The sequence below is a fragment of the Toxoplasma gondii genome, chromosome II (assembly GCF_000006565.2).
Source record: "Toxoplasma gondii ME49 chromosome II, whole genome shotgun sequence".
Classification (NCBI taxonomy): Eukaryota; Apicomplexa; class Conoidasida; order Eucoccidiorida; family Sarcocystidae; genus Toxoplasma; species Toxoplasma gondii.
In genome coordinates, this window is record NC_031469.1 from 1,636,326 (window position 1) to 1,652,141 (window position 15,816).

Here is a 15,816-nt window from a genome sequence, read left to right on the forward strand (position 1 = left end):
CGCGCTCCTGAGCACCAGAACAATCTACTTGGTATTTCTCTGTCGGACTTGACACTTTCGGGCATTGCATGTGGAGCGAAGAGGTCGTCTCTCCAGTAGGGGGGTCTGGCTCTACGCAGGTCTTCAACCTGTCGACAACGAGGAACGCACTGGGTAAAGGCAGGGTGCATGCGACCGACTGTAGCTGACAAGTTCCAGGCGGACGCGCGCTGTTCTCTGCTGTGCTCTCTGCCTCGACGTATCCAGAAATGCAGACACGGTTCCTCTTTTGAGCGGAAAACGACGAACGGCAATGTGCAGAGGTGTGGGGAGCCGCGGTTGCTTCCATGCACTCATTGGGGCGGTTCGAGTCAAAAGAAAAAGTCGAAAAACTGCGTGTGTCTCCCTCTTGCTGAAAAGCGAAAGTCGCTCCACGAGAGAGACACTGATTCTCCACACGAGCGTATGACTTGCGTTCAGTCTGGAGGAAGCTTTCGCGCATCTTTTCCAGACAACACATCGGGGTTTGCGAAGTTCGGTTATCGCGAAATCCCTTCGTTGCCGTCAGGGCGAGTACGTCGGGAAGCGGTACGGCAGCGCGTCTGTTGGATGAAAGAAAAACGTTGTGCCGATGCTGGAAAAAAACACAAAACACCGAGTCACCGCTCGACTCTCTCTCCAGCTTCACAAAGTTCTTCAATGCATCACCTCCCAAGCTTCTCACGAATCCTCACCGAGGCATGCACGCACCATCTCATACACACAGGATGCATACACACACACATACGCATTCAATTGTACATGTCTACATATATATATATATATATATATGAATTAAACAAGTACCTCGTATGCATTCATATATACATATATATATATATATAAATATATATATCCCTATTAAAACAGAACACATATACATATACATACATATGGACGTCTATTCATACGAGCATTCCTAGAGCGTATGCCCATGTCAACGTGTAGGCCTCCTCCAGATGCATATGCATGTATGGATGTAGTAGCGCAGAAGAGTTGCATACGCGAGCTTCCAAGTTTGTGGAGTTGCCGGGCAGCCTGCATTTGCCTCACTGCTGCGTTTCTTGCTTGTTCAATTTCCTTTGAGCGACTCTGTCGCTTACCTGACGAGGTGACACACGCCCAGAGCGCCCACCACCATATGAAGGTTGCCGTACGTCAGCGCGATCTGTAGAAGAAAATTCAGCGGCATGCATATGCAAACAGAAACACACAGCGACCGGAATGCGTCCCACTTCCTGCACTCTTACATCTGTACATACATATACATATATACATATACATATATATACATATATATACATATATATATATATATATACATATATATATATATATATACGTATATACATATATATACATATATATACATATATATATATATACGTATATACATATATATATATATATATATTTGTACTCCTAACAACGTCCTACACGGTCGCGCATGCACACAAATGCATGCACATACATATACACGTATACATATATATATATATATATATATGTATATATATACATCCGTAGTCCGAGTTTCTCGCTTGTGCTTTGCCTAGAGAGACGTGGTAGTCTTTGCTTTCTTTGCAAGAGTGTTTCTTGCCTACGTTGATCCAGATGGCGGCGAGGGCGACGGCAGCGAGGCGAGCTGCGAAGAGGAGAGAGAAGACAGGACCGACATTTTTGTGCCCGAACAAGTCGCTGGTGACCGAGGGGAAGAGCGAGAAGATTCCTCCGTGACACACGTGGACCAATGCGAGGCTGCGAAAAAAGAAAAAGTCCATCGGAGAGAACAGACAGTGGCGCACCCCCGGCGCGGGAGAACGAGAAAAAGTCTGTGAAAGAAAACGTGTGTGAAAGGCTGGAGAGGAGCAACGCGAAACGGGCGAGCAAGAAAAACACAAAAAACAACATACGAGAGAAGGTGGACGCTCGAAACAAGCAGGCAAGAGTCGCCGGCACCGCGAGACCGGGGGGAGGCGAGAGACTAGAGGCCTCCTCGGTGAGAACACAGTTCTGGAGACGCAAGTACGCATCTCCACAGTTCCCCAGGAACCTCGGACAAGCCGCAAGGCATTCGACGCAGGCAGAAACGGAAGCCAAACACTGAGGAACGAAATCCCGCAAAAATGCAGAAGAAAAGAAAAAAGTCGCAAAACAGATCTGTCTGCCTTACCATGCAGCGTACAGTTGCGGCGACTGAAGGGCGTAGGTAGAAAGAGCGAAGAGGCAGGGGGCTGTGAGGGCGTTCATCACGACCTGAGAAATCCAAATGTTCAAAAACAAATGCATGCAAGCGTATGAGAAACGTCAAAACCCGAGCTACATAGAAGGTCGACCAAGTGCGGAGATGCGCGGAAACAAGAAACAGGAAACTCCGCAAAGCACCCAACACCTTGGGCAAGGTTTCTATGAACCGAATTGGCAGTTAAACTTATGTATAGTTGGATGCATTCAGACACAAGTGCTCATACACACAGATACCTACATCCACAGATGCACTATAAATAAATAGATGAAAGAACATACGCAGGCGTATATCCACGTCCATAACGATGTACGTACACATATATATATATATATATATATATATATATATATATATATATGTATTTGTATACAAGCACCTACGCCTTCACAAATAAGTCTGTATGTACATTGAGGTATATATATATATATAAATGAAAGTGCATATGCAAATGGAAATAAATGGACAGTACGAAACGCTACAAAGTACAGATATATATATATATACAGTGAATGGAAGTAATGTGTGTGTGTTTACCGTGCTCCGCATATATCCAATTCCGCCTCCGATGTATCCCCACAGAAGGCGTCCGAAGCAGCAGAGTGCGCCGAGAAGGCCGCCTAGACAGCTGAGAAAGAAGTCGTTTGCGAAGCTCCACGAGGACCCAGTGAGGCTCCAGGCGTCAGCAGCTGCATGAAGCGCCCGAGGGTCCGGACGCGAAGCCGAGGCGAGGGCGCGCGGGACTCGGCGCACGACCGACGCGAAGAGCGAGTCCAGAGGCGCTGGCGCAGCGGCTGAGGCGGCGAGGGAAGCCTCCGGATAGAGCGGCAGGACTTTCCAGAACAGCTGGACGAAGAAGAGCGACTGCCAGGAAAGCAACAACATCAGAAAGAGTCGCCAAAACGAGGGAGAACTGCACATGTCCTGGGGCGTGAGGACCAGCGAGGCGAACACCTGCGACGCCGAGCAGGACGAGGACCGACCTGCCGACGCACGCGAAGCGCCTGAGAAGAAGCCGCGCATGCAGACGAAGAAAACAGGGGGAAAAAGCGAGTGAAGAAAGAGAAAAAGCGTACACTCCGCTTGCACGGACAGTTCGAGTTGGCGGCGGGACTTTGCTGGGATGCTGCCAGGCGAACGGATTGAGCCTCTGCCTCTCGATGGTTCTGTCGTATGGCCTGACGGCTCCAGCCCCGCGTCTCGGTGAATATGAGGAACGACTAAGGGATCCGGCGCTGGTTTGCAAACGCCGTTCATCGCCATCTATTTCAGAGACTTTTGAACAGTGTGTTTGACACATGACGAATCTCCTGTCCGGTTCTTGCGATTCTCCTTCTCGCCTTCGTCTCTGCTCTCGCCGCTGCTTCGCCCTCTGTCGATCTCCTTTTCCCCAGCTCTCCTGCGTCTGCGCGTTTCGCATTTCCTTTTTCGTCCTCGACAATCCGTTCAGGAGAACGCGTTTCTCTCTCACACACGTGCTCTCTCGCTTCTACGTTCCTGAGGTCTTTGCGAATCTGTGTTTTTTTCTCGCCGAGTGACCGTGGACCCAAATCGGCCTTCCTGCCGTTAAATTCCATCACCTCTTCCTTGGCATTTTACCTTGGGGGTCTTCGTAGAGCAGCTTCTGGCGCTCTGCTGCATCCGCCGCCGCTTCGTCCGCCGCGCTTGTGCGCTCGGGATCGACGAGGAGCAGAACGCCGAGGAGCTGGAAAAATGCAAAAAAAGAGAGAAAAAAGAGAGGAGGGAGAGCGGGTGAAGCGGACGCCGGAGACAACCCAAGGGGAACAGGGAATAACACAATCATTGAGGGGAGAACGCGACGTCCGCGGCAGCGAAAGACGCACATTGAGAGCAGGAAGCCACGAGGTGAGGGAGATGAAGAGACACGAACGTGAGAGGCCGAAGAGCGACAGGAAAGAAAAAAAACGCGAGCAACGCGAGAGATAAAACATACACACGTCGGGAAGTGGAGGCCATTAGACGAGAGGCGAGTGACGAGCGGTGGCTTGAAAGCCTGAAATGGAAAGGGGAATGGACACCAGCGGTGTCGCGGAACGCGTACAAACGCGATCGCCGTGCGTTTCGCCTCACCTGGATGCATGCAAAGACTCCCGCCATGACGAAGAAGAGAGCAGGCAGGCGGTCGAGGACAGCCTGGTCCGTGAGGAACCTCTCGCCACCTGCAGGCAGCGAAGACAGCACGGAGTCGAAGAGGAACGCAACAAACAGTAAACGAAAAGAAGACGAAAATCGTGCAGGACGGCTCGCCGAGAGAGAGACTCACAAACAATGGGTGGCTTCAGTCGTCTGGACAGAAAGACGGAAAACGCAGACACGGAAGTTCGCAGACAGAAGCGACCGGCCATCTCGCGGATCGACGGCGAACGGGCGTGGAGAACGAGGCAATCGAGTGAGGAGCGTGCGAGACCGAGGAAACGAACGCCAAACAAAACCGACAGAGGAGAGACCAGACGAGACGGCCAAGCGAGAACGGGGAGAAACCGAGCAACAGCGACAAGAGAGAGAACAAGAAAAGACAAGACGGATCTAGAATGAGGAGCAAGAACAAGAGCGAAAGGGGAGAGAAGAAGAATGAGGAGAGAGAACAAGAGCGAAAGGAGACAGAAGAAGAATGAAGAGAGAGCACAAGAGCGAAAGGAGAGAGAAGAAGAATGAGGAGAGAGAACAAGAGCGACAGGAGAGAAGAAGAATGAGGAGAGAGAAGCAGAATGAGGAGAGAGAACAAGAGCGAAAGGAGAGAGAAGAAGAATGAGAGAGAACAAGAGCGAAAGGAGAGAGACGAAGAATGAGGAGAGAGAACAAGAGCGAAAGGAGAGAGAAGACGTTTGCGAGAAGAGCAACTTACCCGGAGAGGGGAGAGGCGCGGCGCGTTTCCCATTGAGGCTCGAAAGGCGAGAGGCAGAGGCGGTGTCAGACGCGACACCCGAGAGGTAAGGCAGGAGCGGTGCGGGGATCAGAGAGAGGAAGACCTCCGGAGGCTGGTGGAGAAAGAAACTCTGGAACGGGCAGAGGATACAGACGCTGAGGCCGCGCGCGAAGAACAGCAGCCCACTCACCTGCACGGCAGAGACAGAAACAACGAGAGATACAGGTCCTTTTCCGGGAGACTTCTGAACGCTCTGCGTGAGTCGCGCGAGCACAGAGCTCCTCGCGTCTTGGAAAGACAGGGGAGGACGAAGAGCAACAATTTCGCTTTGCTGCGGAGGAGACGCAACGCACCGCGCCCAGCGAACAGAAGGGAGAAGAGAGAATCCACGGTGCCGCGAAGGAGACGAAGAGCGTCGGACCGTCTCGCTCACACCGGAAAGGCAGGAGCTAAGCAGGACGCACTGCGGGCAATAAGAAACGACCCGCTCGCTGGCGCCGAACGGAGCAGAGCGAGAAACGCGGAAATGGAGGGAGAGAGCAGAGCGCCGAGCAACGCAGATCGCCAGCCGGGAAAGACAAGAGCCGCCTTCCTCAGGAAGGAAAGCACACAAACTGTGGCCGAGGCAAACAAGCGAAGGCGCGCCTCTGGAGCATCGTCGAGAGAGCTAAGGCTTCTGTCGCTGAGCAGGCAGAAAACGAGAGAGGGCGTTTTCGATGGAATGCAAAGGAAGTCCTGCTCACCCATCCTTTGTCTTCTGCAGGTGACAGTTTCAGCGTCGCAGCGAGAGGCACTGGGTACGCCACACCGCACCCGAGCGCCGTCACGACTCCGTATGCGATGAGAAAGAGCGAGAGGTCGTGTGTACAGACACCGCAGAGCGCCAGGCCCAGCGTCATCCATGCACTTCCCAAAAAGGCTGTTCTGAAAGCAAAAAAAGAGTAAATGCATTCACACCACAAGCAAATCGAAACTAAGAACCTCCATGCAAATATATCCATATATACAGATAGATACAGATAGATAGAGAGGTAGATAGATTGCGAGATGTTGTGTATGCACATATGCATTCACATATATATATGTATATATATGTATGGCGATGTATTGAAAAGTGGATTTCTTTTCCAATTCTTGGCCACGTTGCAGTCTGCAGAAGATAGAAAGAGGGTACATGCTACAGGTGCATGTTTGACCATTTCCGCGCCGTCACGACAGGGAAGCGCTCCGCCTCCCTGCGGTGTCTCTCGAGCCTCGGGGAAAGGCGCTGGATTTTGTGGCGGGATCCGAACTTGTTTTTTTCTAGCGTGCAAGGGTGTGTTCTGACTCGCATGGGATCTGCCCATTATTGCGTTGTTCAAGTGAAGGCATCGAGACGTTTTCTCTCGTTTTCGGCGCACGATTCCTTTACGTATTTGTCTTTCTCCTACTTTTTCGTCCCCGCTTTCTTCTCCAACGTTGTGCCGAGGAAGCCGCCGACGCCCTGGCAGATGATGGCCCATGCGTAGATGCTCAGTCCGTCCTGAAGCAAACGCGACAGAAACTGACGCATGCAGAGCTGAGTCATGTGCTCCTGCCCCAGTCTCCCGGTCTTCAGAGAAATCTCGTTTTTCTGATTTCTGTTTCCGAAGCACCGACGGAGCGCCCAAAAGGCAAACATTCCGTTTTCCTTAGTCTTGGTTCTGGAGTTCAGCTCTCGTGTTCTTCCCGCTGTGTGCTCTGCTGGCCTCTGCTTTGTCTCTTCTCTCACTGTCTTCGATTCCCCTTTCTCGCACAGTCTGTCGTCTTGCTCTTCATCTTTCTCTCTCCTCCTGTCTTCTTTCCTCCTCTTCCCCTTCTCTCGTCTCGCCTTCGGCTTGCCTTGTAGGAGACGGCCGAGGTCGCTTGTGCGTTCCGGATGAAGCCGATCAAGTACGGCAGAAGGTTGCCGATGGTGTGCGAGCCGCCGAGACAGAAGTGGAGCAAACAGGCGCCAAGAATGCACCGAAATCGCAGCCATTTGAGACTCCGCGTCTTCCCCATTTCGCTCTCTGTCAGCATGCAGCGTCGAGAAAAAGCCGGCGACGCCGGGAACGAGGAGAAAGGCGGCCGGCTGAGCGCGGAGGAGCTCGACGAGAGGCCTCGAAGCGCGCAAGAGGAGACAGAGGGAGACGACGACGAAGGTAGAGTCCCAGATGAGGGTGAGACAGAGTGCCGAGGAGACACCGGAGAAGCAGAAGGCTGAGGAGATGCCGGAAAAGCAGAAGGTTGAGGAGATGCCGGAAAAGCAGAAGGCTGAGGAGATGCCGGAAAAGCGGACATGGCGCGACGGGGAGCAGACGCCAAACGCGGCAACGCGCGCGCACGGAGGAGACGAGGGGGAAAGAGTAGAGAGGAATAAAGCGAGCAGGGAGGAGAAGGAGAAAGAGAAGAACAGAGAAAAAACGAGAATGGAGGGGAGAAGAAGAGAGAGTTCTACAGGAGGTAGAGAGGGCCGTAAATATCGCAAGTGTTCATGGTAGACAGACGGAGCGCTTTGAGGGAGAGCAGAGGAGCGAGAGCAGACGCTCAAGGCGTCCTGTCTCTCTTTGGATCAACCTATGGAGGTAAGAAGCGAAGAAAAGCGGAGGAAAGAAAACAAGTGAAGCTGGCTTTTGTCTCCGTGGAGAGCACGGCTCGGTGTCCAGCTCACAGGAGTGGAGCCATTACGTTTGGTGTACCTTGGCGACTCTTTTTCGAGATCTTTTGAAGCGACGAAGACGGAAACACTCAACGAAGAAGGCTAGAGAGGATTCGCGGCGAGGAGAAAGCGCACCTGGTGGACGACGAGCTGCCACTGTACGGCGTAGGAAAGAGCGAGAAGATGCCGGAGCAGAGGGCAGAGAGATTGCAGCGCGGAAGAAAAGAGATTAAAACATGGGAAGAACATCGAGACTGACTGTGAGGCATGCGTCGGCGAGGACGATTCCGTAGACACTCGCGTGTGTGCCGTGTTCTGTCTCGTCTTTCATCCGACGCGGTTCATCGCGCCCGCGCAGACCGCCAGTGAAGGAGACGAGAGGAGAAAGAAGCGACGAACAAACGGACTTCTAGAAAAGACAGGAGCACCCTCGCTTCTGAAGAGTTTCGGATCCTAGTCAACTCTCGACGGCTCTGCCCGTCCAGTCACGGGAACGCGAGAGATACGCCTCCGTCTGAGGAGGGACTGCGGGGCCATGCACACCCCTGCGGTGTGCAAGACAGAAAAGAGAGCAGTACGAGGACCGAGGCCGGCGAGTTTTTTGTCGAGAGGAAAGGCGATGTTTCTCCTATGAAGAGGCGAATTTCCGACGCCAAGAAACAGAAAAGGCTTCGGCCTCTTCCCGGATGTCTTTGGAGTGTCTGTACACCACAGCCCGGCAACCGAGTCTCGACTCGACACAGAGAGGGGGGTGGGCGCGCTGAACAGATCCGGCAGCTGCGCGCGTTTTCTCCGGTTTTCGCGGCAGACCTGAGGAGAGAGGAAACACATGCGCGTCCACGTGCTTGAACGAGAAACCACATGTGAAATAACGAAAACTCTCAAAAAAGGCGCCTCCGCGATCCCAGCCACGTGCGGTGTATGTACACCGCGCCCGCTCCTCGTGTCTCCGGACAGCGCGCGGAAGGAGACACGTTTTCGTGGCGCGCTTTTTCAGATGCGTCTTTTCTCTCTTTCGAACCAGAGAAGCGAAAGCTTTCGTTCCTTCGTGCTCCTGTCTTTATCAGGGGACTGGTTCCATGTTTTCTGTCGAGAATGCCGTCCTCGAGGCCCGCTCCACCCCTCGAGTTTCTTCTCTTCGCTCCTGAAAAAAGGTTTCCGCCTCCGATAACAATACGCTGAGAGGAGAATGGGACCCAGAGATTTCCTCTGCCTGCTGCCCACAACTGACCATACCCTGTTCTCTTCTTTCTCGGCTTTCTATCCCTGTCTTCCAGCTCATCACAGCTGTATGGGTGTATGTACACCTCCGAAAACGCCGGCAGAGCCAGCGGGTGGTCCCTCCGCTGGCGCAAAAGTGTGTGTGCCGCTGCGCGGTCGCCGTTCTGCGGTGTGTTTATTGTCCGTTTTCTGGAAAGAAAAGTACTCTTTAGTTTGTGTCTACGTTTCTCGCGTTCGCTAACATGGACGGAAGGGTGTGCATGCGCTCCTCCTTTCCCGCTCTCTCACCTCGAGGAAGAATCCAGTAAAAGACCATCACGTATTCTTCCGACACGACAGGATATCTTGCTTTTTTGTGGCAGTTCAGCCATGGGCCGATGTCTCCATTCGGCAGGTTGCTTGTTTCGTTTTTCCTCAGTCCTCACTCTCTGTGCCTCTCCACTGGTTCTCAAGTGTCTCCCCTTTTCTCGCATTTTTCCTCCCAATTTCCTCTCTCTTCCTCGCCATTTTCCTCTCTCTTCCTCGCCATTTTCCTCGCGACTTTGGACTTTCGTCCGGCTGGTGTCGTGACGACAGCCTCCACCCTCGATGGAACCTGTGGCATGTCGTCGCAGGCGAAAGGGTGGGAGAGAAGAAGGACGAGCAAAGCCGTCTCCGCTCATGGAAAACGACGCTTCTCTTCTTTCCCCTGTCTCTCTCTGTTCTCCAAATGCCGCCTCTCTCGGGTCTCCTCCCCTGTTTCATCCTTCTCTCGTTCTTCCTCTCACGTTTCTGTTCAGCGAAAATACTCTTTGGAGAGGCTGATCTTTTCCGGCAAAGAGTGGCTCCGGGAGCCGCACAACTGCAAACGTCCTCTCCTCCACATCGTTTTTCTCCCTCTCTCGCTGCTCTTTTGTGCATCCCAAAACGGTCTTTTTCATCTCCCGCGCATTCGGTTTCTTCGTCCTCATCTTCTTTTCGTCCCTCTTCTTCTTCCTCATCTTCTTTTCGTCTGTCGTCTTCTTCCTCTTCTTCCTCGTCTTCCTCTTCTTCTTCCTCTGCTCGTCTTCGAGCTTCGTCTTCTTCCTCATCTGCCCTTCGCACCTCTTCTTCTGCTTCCTCCCATTCGTCGCTCTCTTCTCTTTCCTCTCCTTTGAATCGTCCACTGTTTTCTCGTTGCCCATGTGGAACGACGAACGAGGAAGGCGCATCTCTTCTCTGTATACGAGCTGCGGGCCTCTCTTCCCCTGAGCCTCCTCCTCGGGGCTTCAGTCTTTCAAACGCATGCGCAAGTGTTCCCGCATTTCTTTCTCTCTCTCATCTCTCCCTTCTCTCTGAGGTGTCTCGGACCTGCCTTTCCACAGCGCAGCGGCCCCTCCGGAGCGGCCTGCATGCAACGAGAAGAAGCGCGGCTAGCGAGAGTCCTGGCGTCGCCGCCTGCGCGCTGTTCTGGGCGTCTGTGGGCATCCCGCGCTCCGCGCTGCGAGGCTACTCAGGCTGGGCAGCATGGCGAGTCGCAAGGGCAGAAACAGCCGCGGAAAGACTTTTGCCTTCCTCGACAAAGGTCCACATGGTTTGGGGATACCCCATTTTCGGAGACGATCCGAAGAAACTACGAAGAAAGAAGGTGGACCACGCCTGGGAACGCGGCCTGAGTCGAGCGAACTTGGCCTGGGAGTATGAGACAGCGAACAAGCTGGCTCAAGGCATGTAGGGAAGAGAGGAAAGAACTGGAAAGAACCTGAGGAGACACAAAAAAGCAAAGGAGAGGCGAGGCACCCAAGGGAAAGGCGGAAGAAAGCGAACGTACAAACATTTGATTCCAGCCAGTGTTCTTCAGTTTCACAGGTCACGTGAGATTCGAAACAGAGCGAACAAACGCAAATGAACAAAATTCGGGATTCTTTCGACCACGCAGTCTCTCAGTGCCTCTCCATCAACGCAGCCATCCATGAAAATGTATATACAGAGACAGACATACACATGCAAATATGCATATATATATATATATATATATATATATATCCAAGTGGCTCGATATCGAAGCAGTTATACATAAACAAATATACATCTGAAGATATACGTCTAAAGATTATTATAAATATATATATATATATATATATATATATATAAATCCTGATAAACATACGTATAGATGTATGAGTGTGTGTATGCATGTGCTGTCGTTTTCAGTGTCTGTTCAGTTTTCGTGTCTTCCTCGTGGCTTTGCTGGCATGCGGGAGTGGAACGTCGAGTGAAGAGCCAACGAGCATGGGAGAATGCTGTCTTTGTGGATGCATGCTCAATCTGGTTCAGCTACTACATCAAAGAGGAGCACTCAATTCACTCGATGGAAGAAGAAGGCTTGGGGTCCACGGACGACATGATGCTGACAGCCGAACAGGCTGCAGGGAACGTGGAGATCGATCCGGAGGTAAACGCCTGCTGCTTCAGGTCCTACGTTTGAGTGACTTCGATCGTAAATGCTTCCGTAAAAAACCTGAAAAACTGTACGAAAAATAAGGTCAGGTGTGCACTGTGGGCAGAATGTAAACCTACGTGATTGTCGCGAAGTGCGTGGAGCTGCATCGCTCAAAAATTGCAATTTCAGTTTCCGAAATGCGTCGGCCGACTTCAAGGTCCAAACCGGGAGTCCAATTCGCAGTCTCCCAAATTTCGCAGAAGAAGCTCGTAAAGAGGCCTAGCTCACAGAGGCGCAGGATACTGCGTTAGCAAGCGACTTCCGAAGTGGCTGTGCCCGAAAAAACGCTTTTGTTGTCTCGCCTTCTTCTTCTGTCTGTTCCGGTGGATCGGCGTTACTCAATTCTTGTGAATTTCGTGACCGACTCTCTCGCGTTGTGCGTCCGCCATTCTTCTGCGCCTCTTCGAGGAAGGTGAATCCACATTTTCTGCGTCTCCGTGCTACGCTTTCGCGCGTCCGTCGATGTGTCTCTCTAGGCTGGTTGTTTTTTCTTGAGCTACGGGTGACAAGAATTCACCTGTTGGTGAGAAGGCGATTTGTCTGCGCTCCAAAAACTGAGCTTCCGTCTGAACATAGCAATGTGCTGAGCTCGCAGGGGCACCGATAATATTATTTGAATGATCTCAGTCGTCGAAAAAGACAACATGCTGCAAACACGGCTGTGATGTTCTTCCACAAACGACTGTGGGCGTGAACTGCTGATTTATATATTTATATATATATATATATATATATGCATGTATGTATACGGTATTTCTGTATATGTGCATGTACGTATTTTTTTCTGGATGTGTTGTGTTTCTCCTGTGTGCGAAGGAGATTGAGAAAATCAAGAGAGTCCTTCCGATAGTCGATCGAGGAGATGTAAGTCTCTCTTTAGACGGAAGCAGAGCTGCTGAAAGGTGTGACTTTTTTCTCTGCGTCTGCACGCCCCTTGCGCCTCTCAAGCAACCACCACAGAGCGAGCATCTCTCGGATTAATGCAACGGCCCTCCACAGCTAGCGAGACACCTACTTGTAAACTATATATTTAACTGCACATGAATATGTATCGGTGTTTGGAAGCACATGTGAATATATGCTCTTTAATATGTATTCTTTACGGATAGATGTAATTGCAGACTTCTTTCGATGCAGCCACGTATGTGTAGATGAGTGAATCTGTGAGGATACTGATTGGTCTCGAAAGAGTGCGTATTTTCAAAGCATGGCAGGTCTTTCCTCAAATGTGTCAATTCTGTTTCTCTGCAGGTAGGTTATTCCGATTTCTGTGTAAGGACAGAGACACATTCTTGTCACGGCTCTGTTTGCATGCGTTCTCATTCAGGGCGTGGGAATCGCGACTTTGATAGGAGCTAAGGACGGCATGTTTGCGTTTCGCTACAATGGGCCTCTGACTCACAAATTCGGATTTAAGCAATGGCTGAGGTACGGGCGCCTCGAGGCGTTTCTGAGCTGAACTATTTCAAATCAAGTTCTGCAGTCGAAGAAGATGTCACAGTCATCAGCTTTTCCAAGTGAAAGTTCGAGGGACGACAGACTCTGTCACACCGCTCTCTCAGTCCAGAGTCCCCGACGGCTCGGAGAATCTGTTGAGGCGTGTGTCGCTTGTGGAGTAGCACAGCTTGCAGTAATCAAGAAATTCACAGTCGATGCTCAGGTGCTGATCCACCTCCGCTGACGGAAGCTATTCTAATGTGCGACAACGTTCGTGAACGTCAAAAGAGATTTCACATGCCCTATAATCTCTGTCGGGAGTTACACCACACTAACCCGTTTTTTCTTCGCTCCACTTCTCTTGTACTTTTTAAAAAGCGGCAGACGCATGCATTTCAGGTCTGCCAGCCGTCCTTTGTGAAAACGCGATGCATGCGTCGAGCGCATCTCCGTACGGCCACAGGCTCTGATTGTTCTCCCGCACATCTTGAGGCCGCGTGACGAACGAGAGAGACAGAGTATTCTCTGCTTTCGCCACGATTAGGCCAGCCGTCGTTTGTGCATGTTTCTCAATCGCAAGAAAGAGTGTATCTTCAGAAAATCGGATTGCGAGACTTTTCGCCGTTCTTCTTGAGTGCAGATATCTCATCACAGCGAACTATCCGGGCGCCAAGGTGCGTCTGGTGACCGAGGTACGTTGCAGTTCCTCTCTGCTCTCAGGTGGAGCGTGTAGCCCTCGACCGCGTTTCGCTCTGTAGCCGGGAAGTCGGCGTCCAACATATCCAAGTGAATATACTAATTTCGATGCGTGGGTGGACACAATGTATCCTTGTACGGTTTTTAAGTTGCTCCTCAGCATAAGGAAAGGCGTTCTGTGTTTGCAGCTCGTACCTGTGTTACACTCAGAACCGCATCATTCTATGCGGTGGTCTCACTTGTTCAGATTGTTGCCTTTCGGTAGAATCCGGGTGCCGGAATTGGGGAGAATGGACGCGGCCGAGGACGGGAACAGAGCTCACCTGAATCGAGAAAATGTGCACAAGTCGAGAGACGGATTCGTGACTGTGAAACGCAGAAACGCTTCCCCTGATGGAGTGCCTCTGCTTGTTTCCCCGTGTGTATGTATAGCACTCGATTGACCCTGAAGATCGACCAGGCAATCAAAAGCATCGTCTTCCAGAAGAAATGGTGGCACAGGTAGGTGGTAGGGGGTCCAGGTTTTATAATTCGCCGACGCTTGTTTTCTGGATTTGGGGCCTAACAGGTGGGGATTTTGGAAAAAACGGGGATCAAGATTTGAAGAGGCTGTGTTTCAAGTCACTGTCTGGAGTCGCGCTTCTGCAACTAGACCTCGAACGGAGCGCATATGCCAGAACGCTTTTCCTTTTCGTTCGTCTGGCGCTCGCCATATCAATAGCCCGCCGATTAAAGAGACAACGCCAACGTCACCTCAGCGATTTACCGTTTTCCCGGTGTACTATGACTGGCCGTATGAATGCCTTGGAATCGTCGCGGATTTACGAATTTCGGAATAGAAATTCCAGTGCAAGACGCTTCCGGCAGTTCCGTGAAGGAGCGACAACCTTTCGAGGGGAAGCAAAGAAAACACTGAACAGAGAGAAACGAAGACAAATGACGCCGTAACCAAGCAAGCCGGTATCGTAGAAAATGCTCTCTTGATCCGTCTATCGACTTTCCTACCTGCGTGTTGTGTCCATGTGATGACGTCTCTGTTTCCCCAGTGATCTCGTTCCGGTCTGACACTGCAAGCTGCCGACTGCACGGTGTCTTTGTTCTTCATCCCTTTTCAGATTCGGAAAGTCGTCTTCTGGAGACGGCCGTACCAGTACGAGAATGAACAAGAAGCTTACGGTCCGAACCCACTGGGTCATGTCTCGTCGCCGCAGCAGATTCGCTAAAGACAAGACTTTCTACATCGCAGGGAGTTTGAGTAGTCTCTTCTCTTCCAGGGTGCGTGCAACCGTGGAACAGGGTTGTTCATATATATATCTATACATATATCTATATCTATATATATATATATTCATATACAGTTGTGTATGAATGTGTAATATATATGTGTCCATGTACGTATGCATCTCTGTATACCTTTATTTGTTATTGTATCTAGAGCCGCTGAGTACGTATTTTGGACACGTACACTCGACGGCGGCAAAAAGATGTCGTCAGAAAAATGTGTAGTTACGATAAATACGAGAGTAAAGAGGAGATACGTGAAACGTGGAAGCGTTTTTGTGCGATGACACACGTGACTCTCAGGTCGGTTGTTCCTCAGGTCAAACGAGAATTCGCGTCCAATAAACAACTCTCTGGAAGAAGTGCTGTCTCGATTTGACAGTGCACACTTTCCTCAGTCTTCTCAGTTTGTGTGGGACGGCAAACGATGTCGCATCTGAGGAGAAACCTAATTCGTACTGGTATCTTTTGGAAAACGTTGCATTGCTCGTAGGGGCGCTATTGTGCCTTTTAGCTTCCGTTTTTCGCACCGAGCGGTGATTTGCGTACAAACATGACTTTTTCTTAGTTTGGACTTGTTCGTGCATGCGATAGCAGAGTTACAATTATAGAGGTCACAACCACTCACGCTAGACTTTCAAAAACAGGCGGGTTGCCCTAAAAAACGAGAAACACAGGAATTAAAGCCAGCAAGAAAGAGGCGGTCAGCTAAATCGGTACGGTGCCTCTGACCGAACGCTCAGGCCTGTTCCTGTGAGTCGAAATCGCTCTCTGGGTAAACTTTCCTCGTCGTTTTTGACGTGTTGCATTTATTGTACACTAAAGAAGAAATCGAACGAACTGTCACCAAGAGCCCTGCCACTAACGTGTCCCGTTTACCAATTAGTTACTGTGGTGTCTTCACTGGAATG

At 51.0% G+C, this 15,816-nt stretch overlaps 2 protein-coding genes across 2 annotated transcripts; one reads left to right on the forward strand and one right to left on the reverse strand.

The window, feature by feature from the left end:
• Nucleotides 1–215: 215 nt before the first annotated feature.
• Nucleotides 216–8,612, reverse strand: TGME49_297245 (transporter, major facilitator family protein). Its single transcript, XM_018782306.1, has 11 exons — nt 7,011–8,612; nt 6,581–6,672; nt 5,894–6,074; nt 5,130–5,340; nt 4,355–4,443; nt 3,863–3,968; nt 2,801–3,267; nt 2,192–2,274; nt 1,623–1,776; nt 1,122–1,186; nt 216–613 (listed from the first exon to the last, which is right to left on the reverse strand). Exons 1-11 carry the CDS (start codon nt 7,449–7,451, stop codon nt 544–546), a joined length of 1,959 nt encoding a protein of 652 aa, XP_018638348.1. The 5' UTR covers nt 7,452–8,612; the 3' UTR covers nt 216–543.
• A 343-nt stretch (nt 8,613–8,955) lies between these two features.
• Nucleotides 8,956–15,440, forward strand: TGME49_297270 (hypothetical protein). Its single transcript, XM_002371116.2, has 7 exons — nt 8,956–10,719; nt 11,326–11,443; nt 12,308–12,355; nt 12,819–12,919; nt 13,569–13,620; nt 14,057–14,125; nt 14,740–15,440. The coding sequence occupies exons 1-7, from the start codon at nt 9,740–9,742 to the stop codon at nt 14,845–14,847; spliced, it is 1,476 nt and encodes a 491-aa protein (XP_002371157.2). The 5' UTR covers nt 8,956–9,739; the 3' UTR covers nt 14,848–15,440.
• Nucleotides 15,441–15,816: the final 376 nt, after the last annotated feature.

Bases quoted from the DNA above. Each gene is read 5' to 3' on its own strand.
- TGME49_297245 (XM_018782306.1), bottom strand. From the start codon at position 7,451: ATGTCCGCTTTTCCGGCATCTCCTCAGCCTTCTGCTTTTCCGGCATCT. The intron at 6,075-6,580 runs GTAGGAGAAAGA...TTTTGCTTTCAG, and splicing joins AAGAAAGCGGGGACGAAAAA to AACAGCCTTTTTGGGAAGTG. The intron at 4,444-5,129 runs GTAAGTTGCTCT...CGCTGCCTGCAG, and splicing joins CGCGCCTCTCCCCTCTCCGG to GTGGCGAGAGGTTCCTCACG.
- TGME49_297270 (XM_002371116.2), top strand. From the start codon at position 9,740: ATGCCGCCTCTCTCGGGTCTCCTCCCCTGTTTCATCCTTCTCTCGTTC. The intron at 10,720-11,325 runs GTAGGGAAGAGA...AATCTGGTTCAG, and splicing joins AACAAGCTGGCTCAAGGCAT to CTACTACATCAAAGAGGAGC. The intron at 13,621-14,056 runs GTACGTTGCAGT...GTGTATGTATAG, and splicing joins AGGTGCGTCTGGTGACCGAG to CACTCGATTGACCCTGAAGA.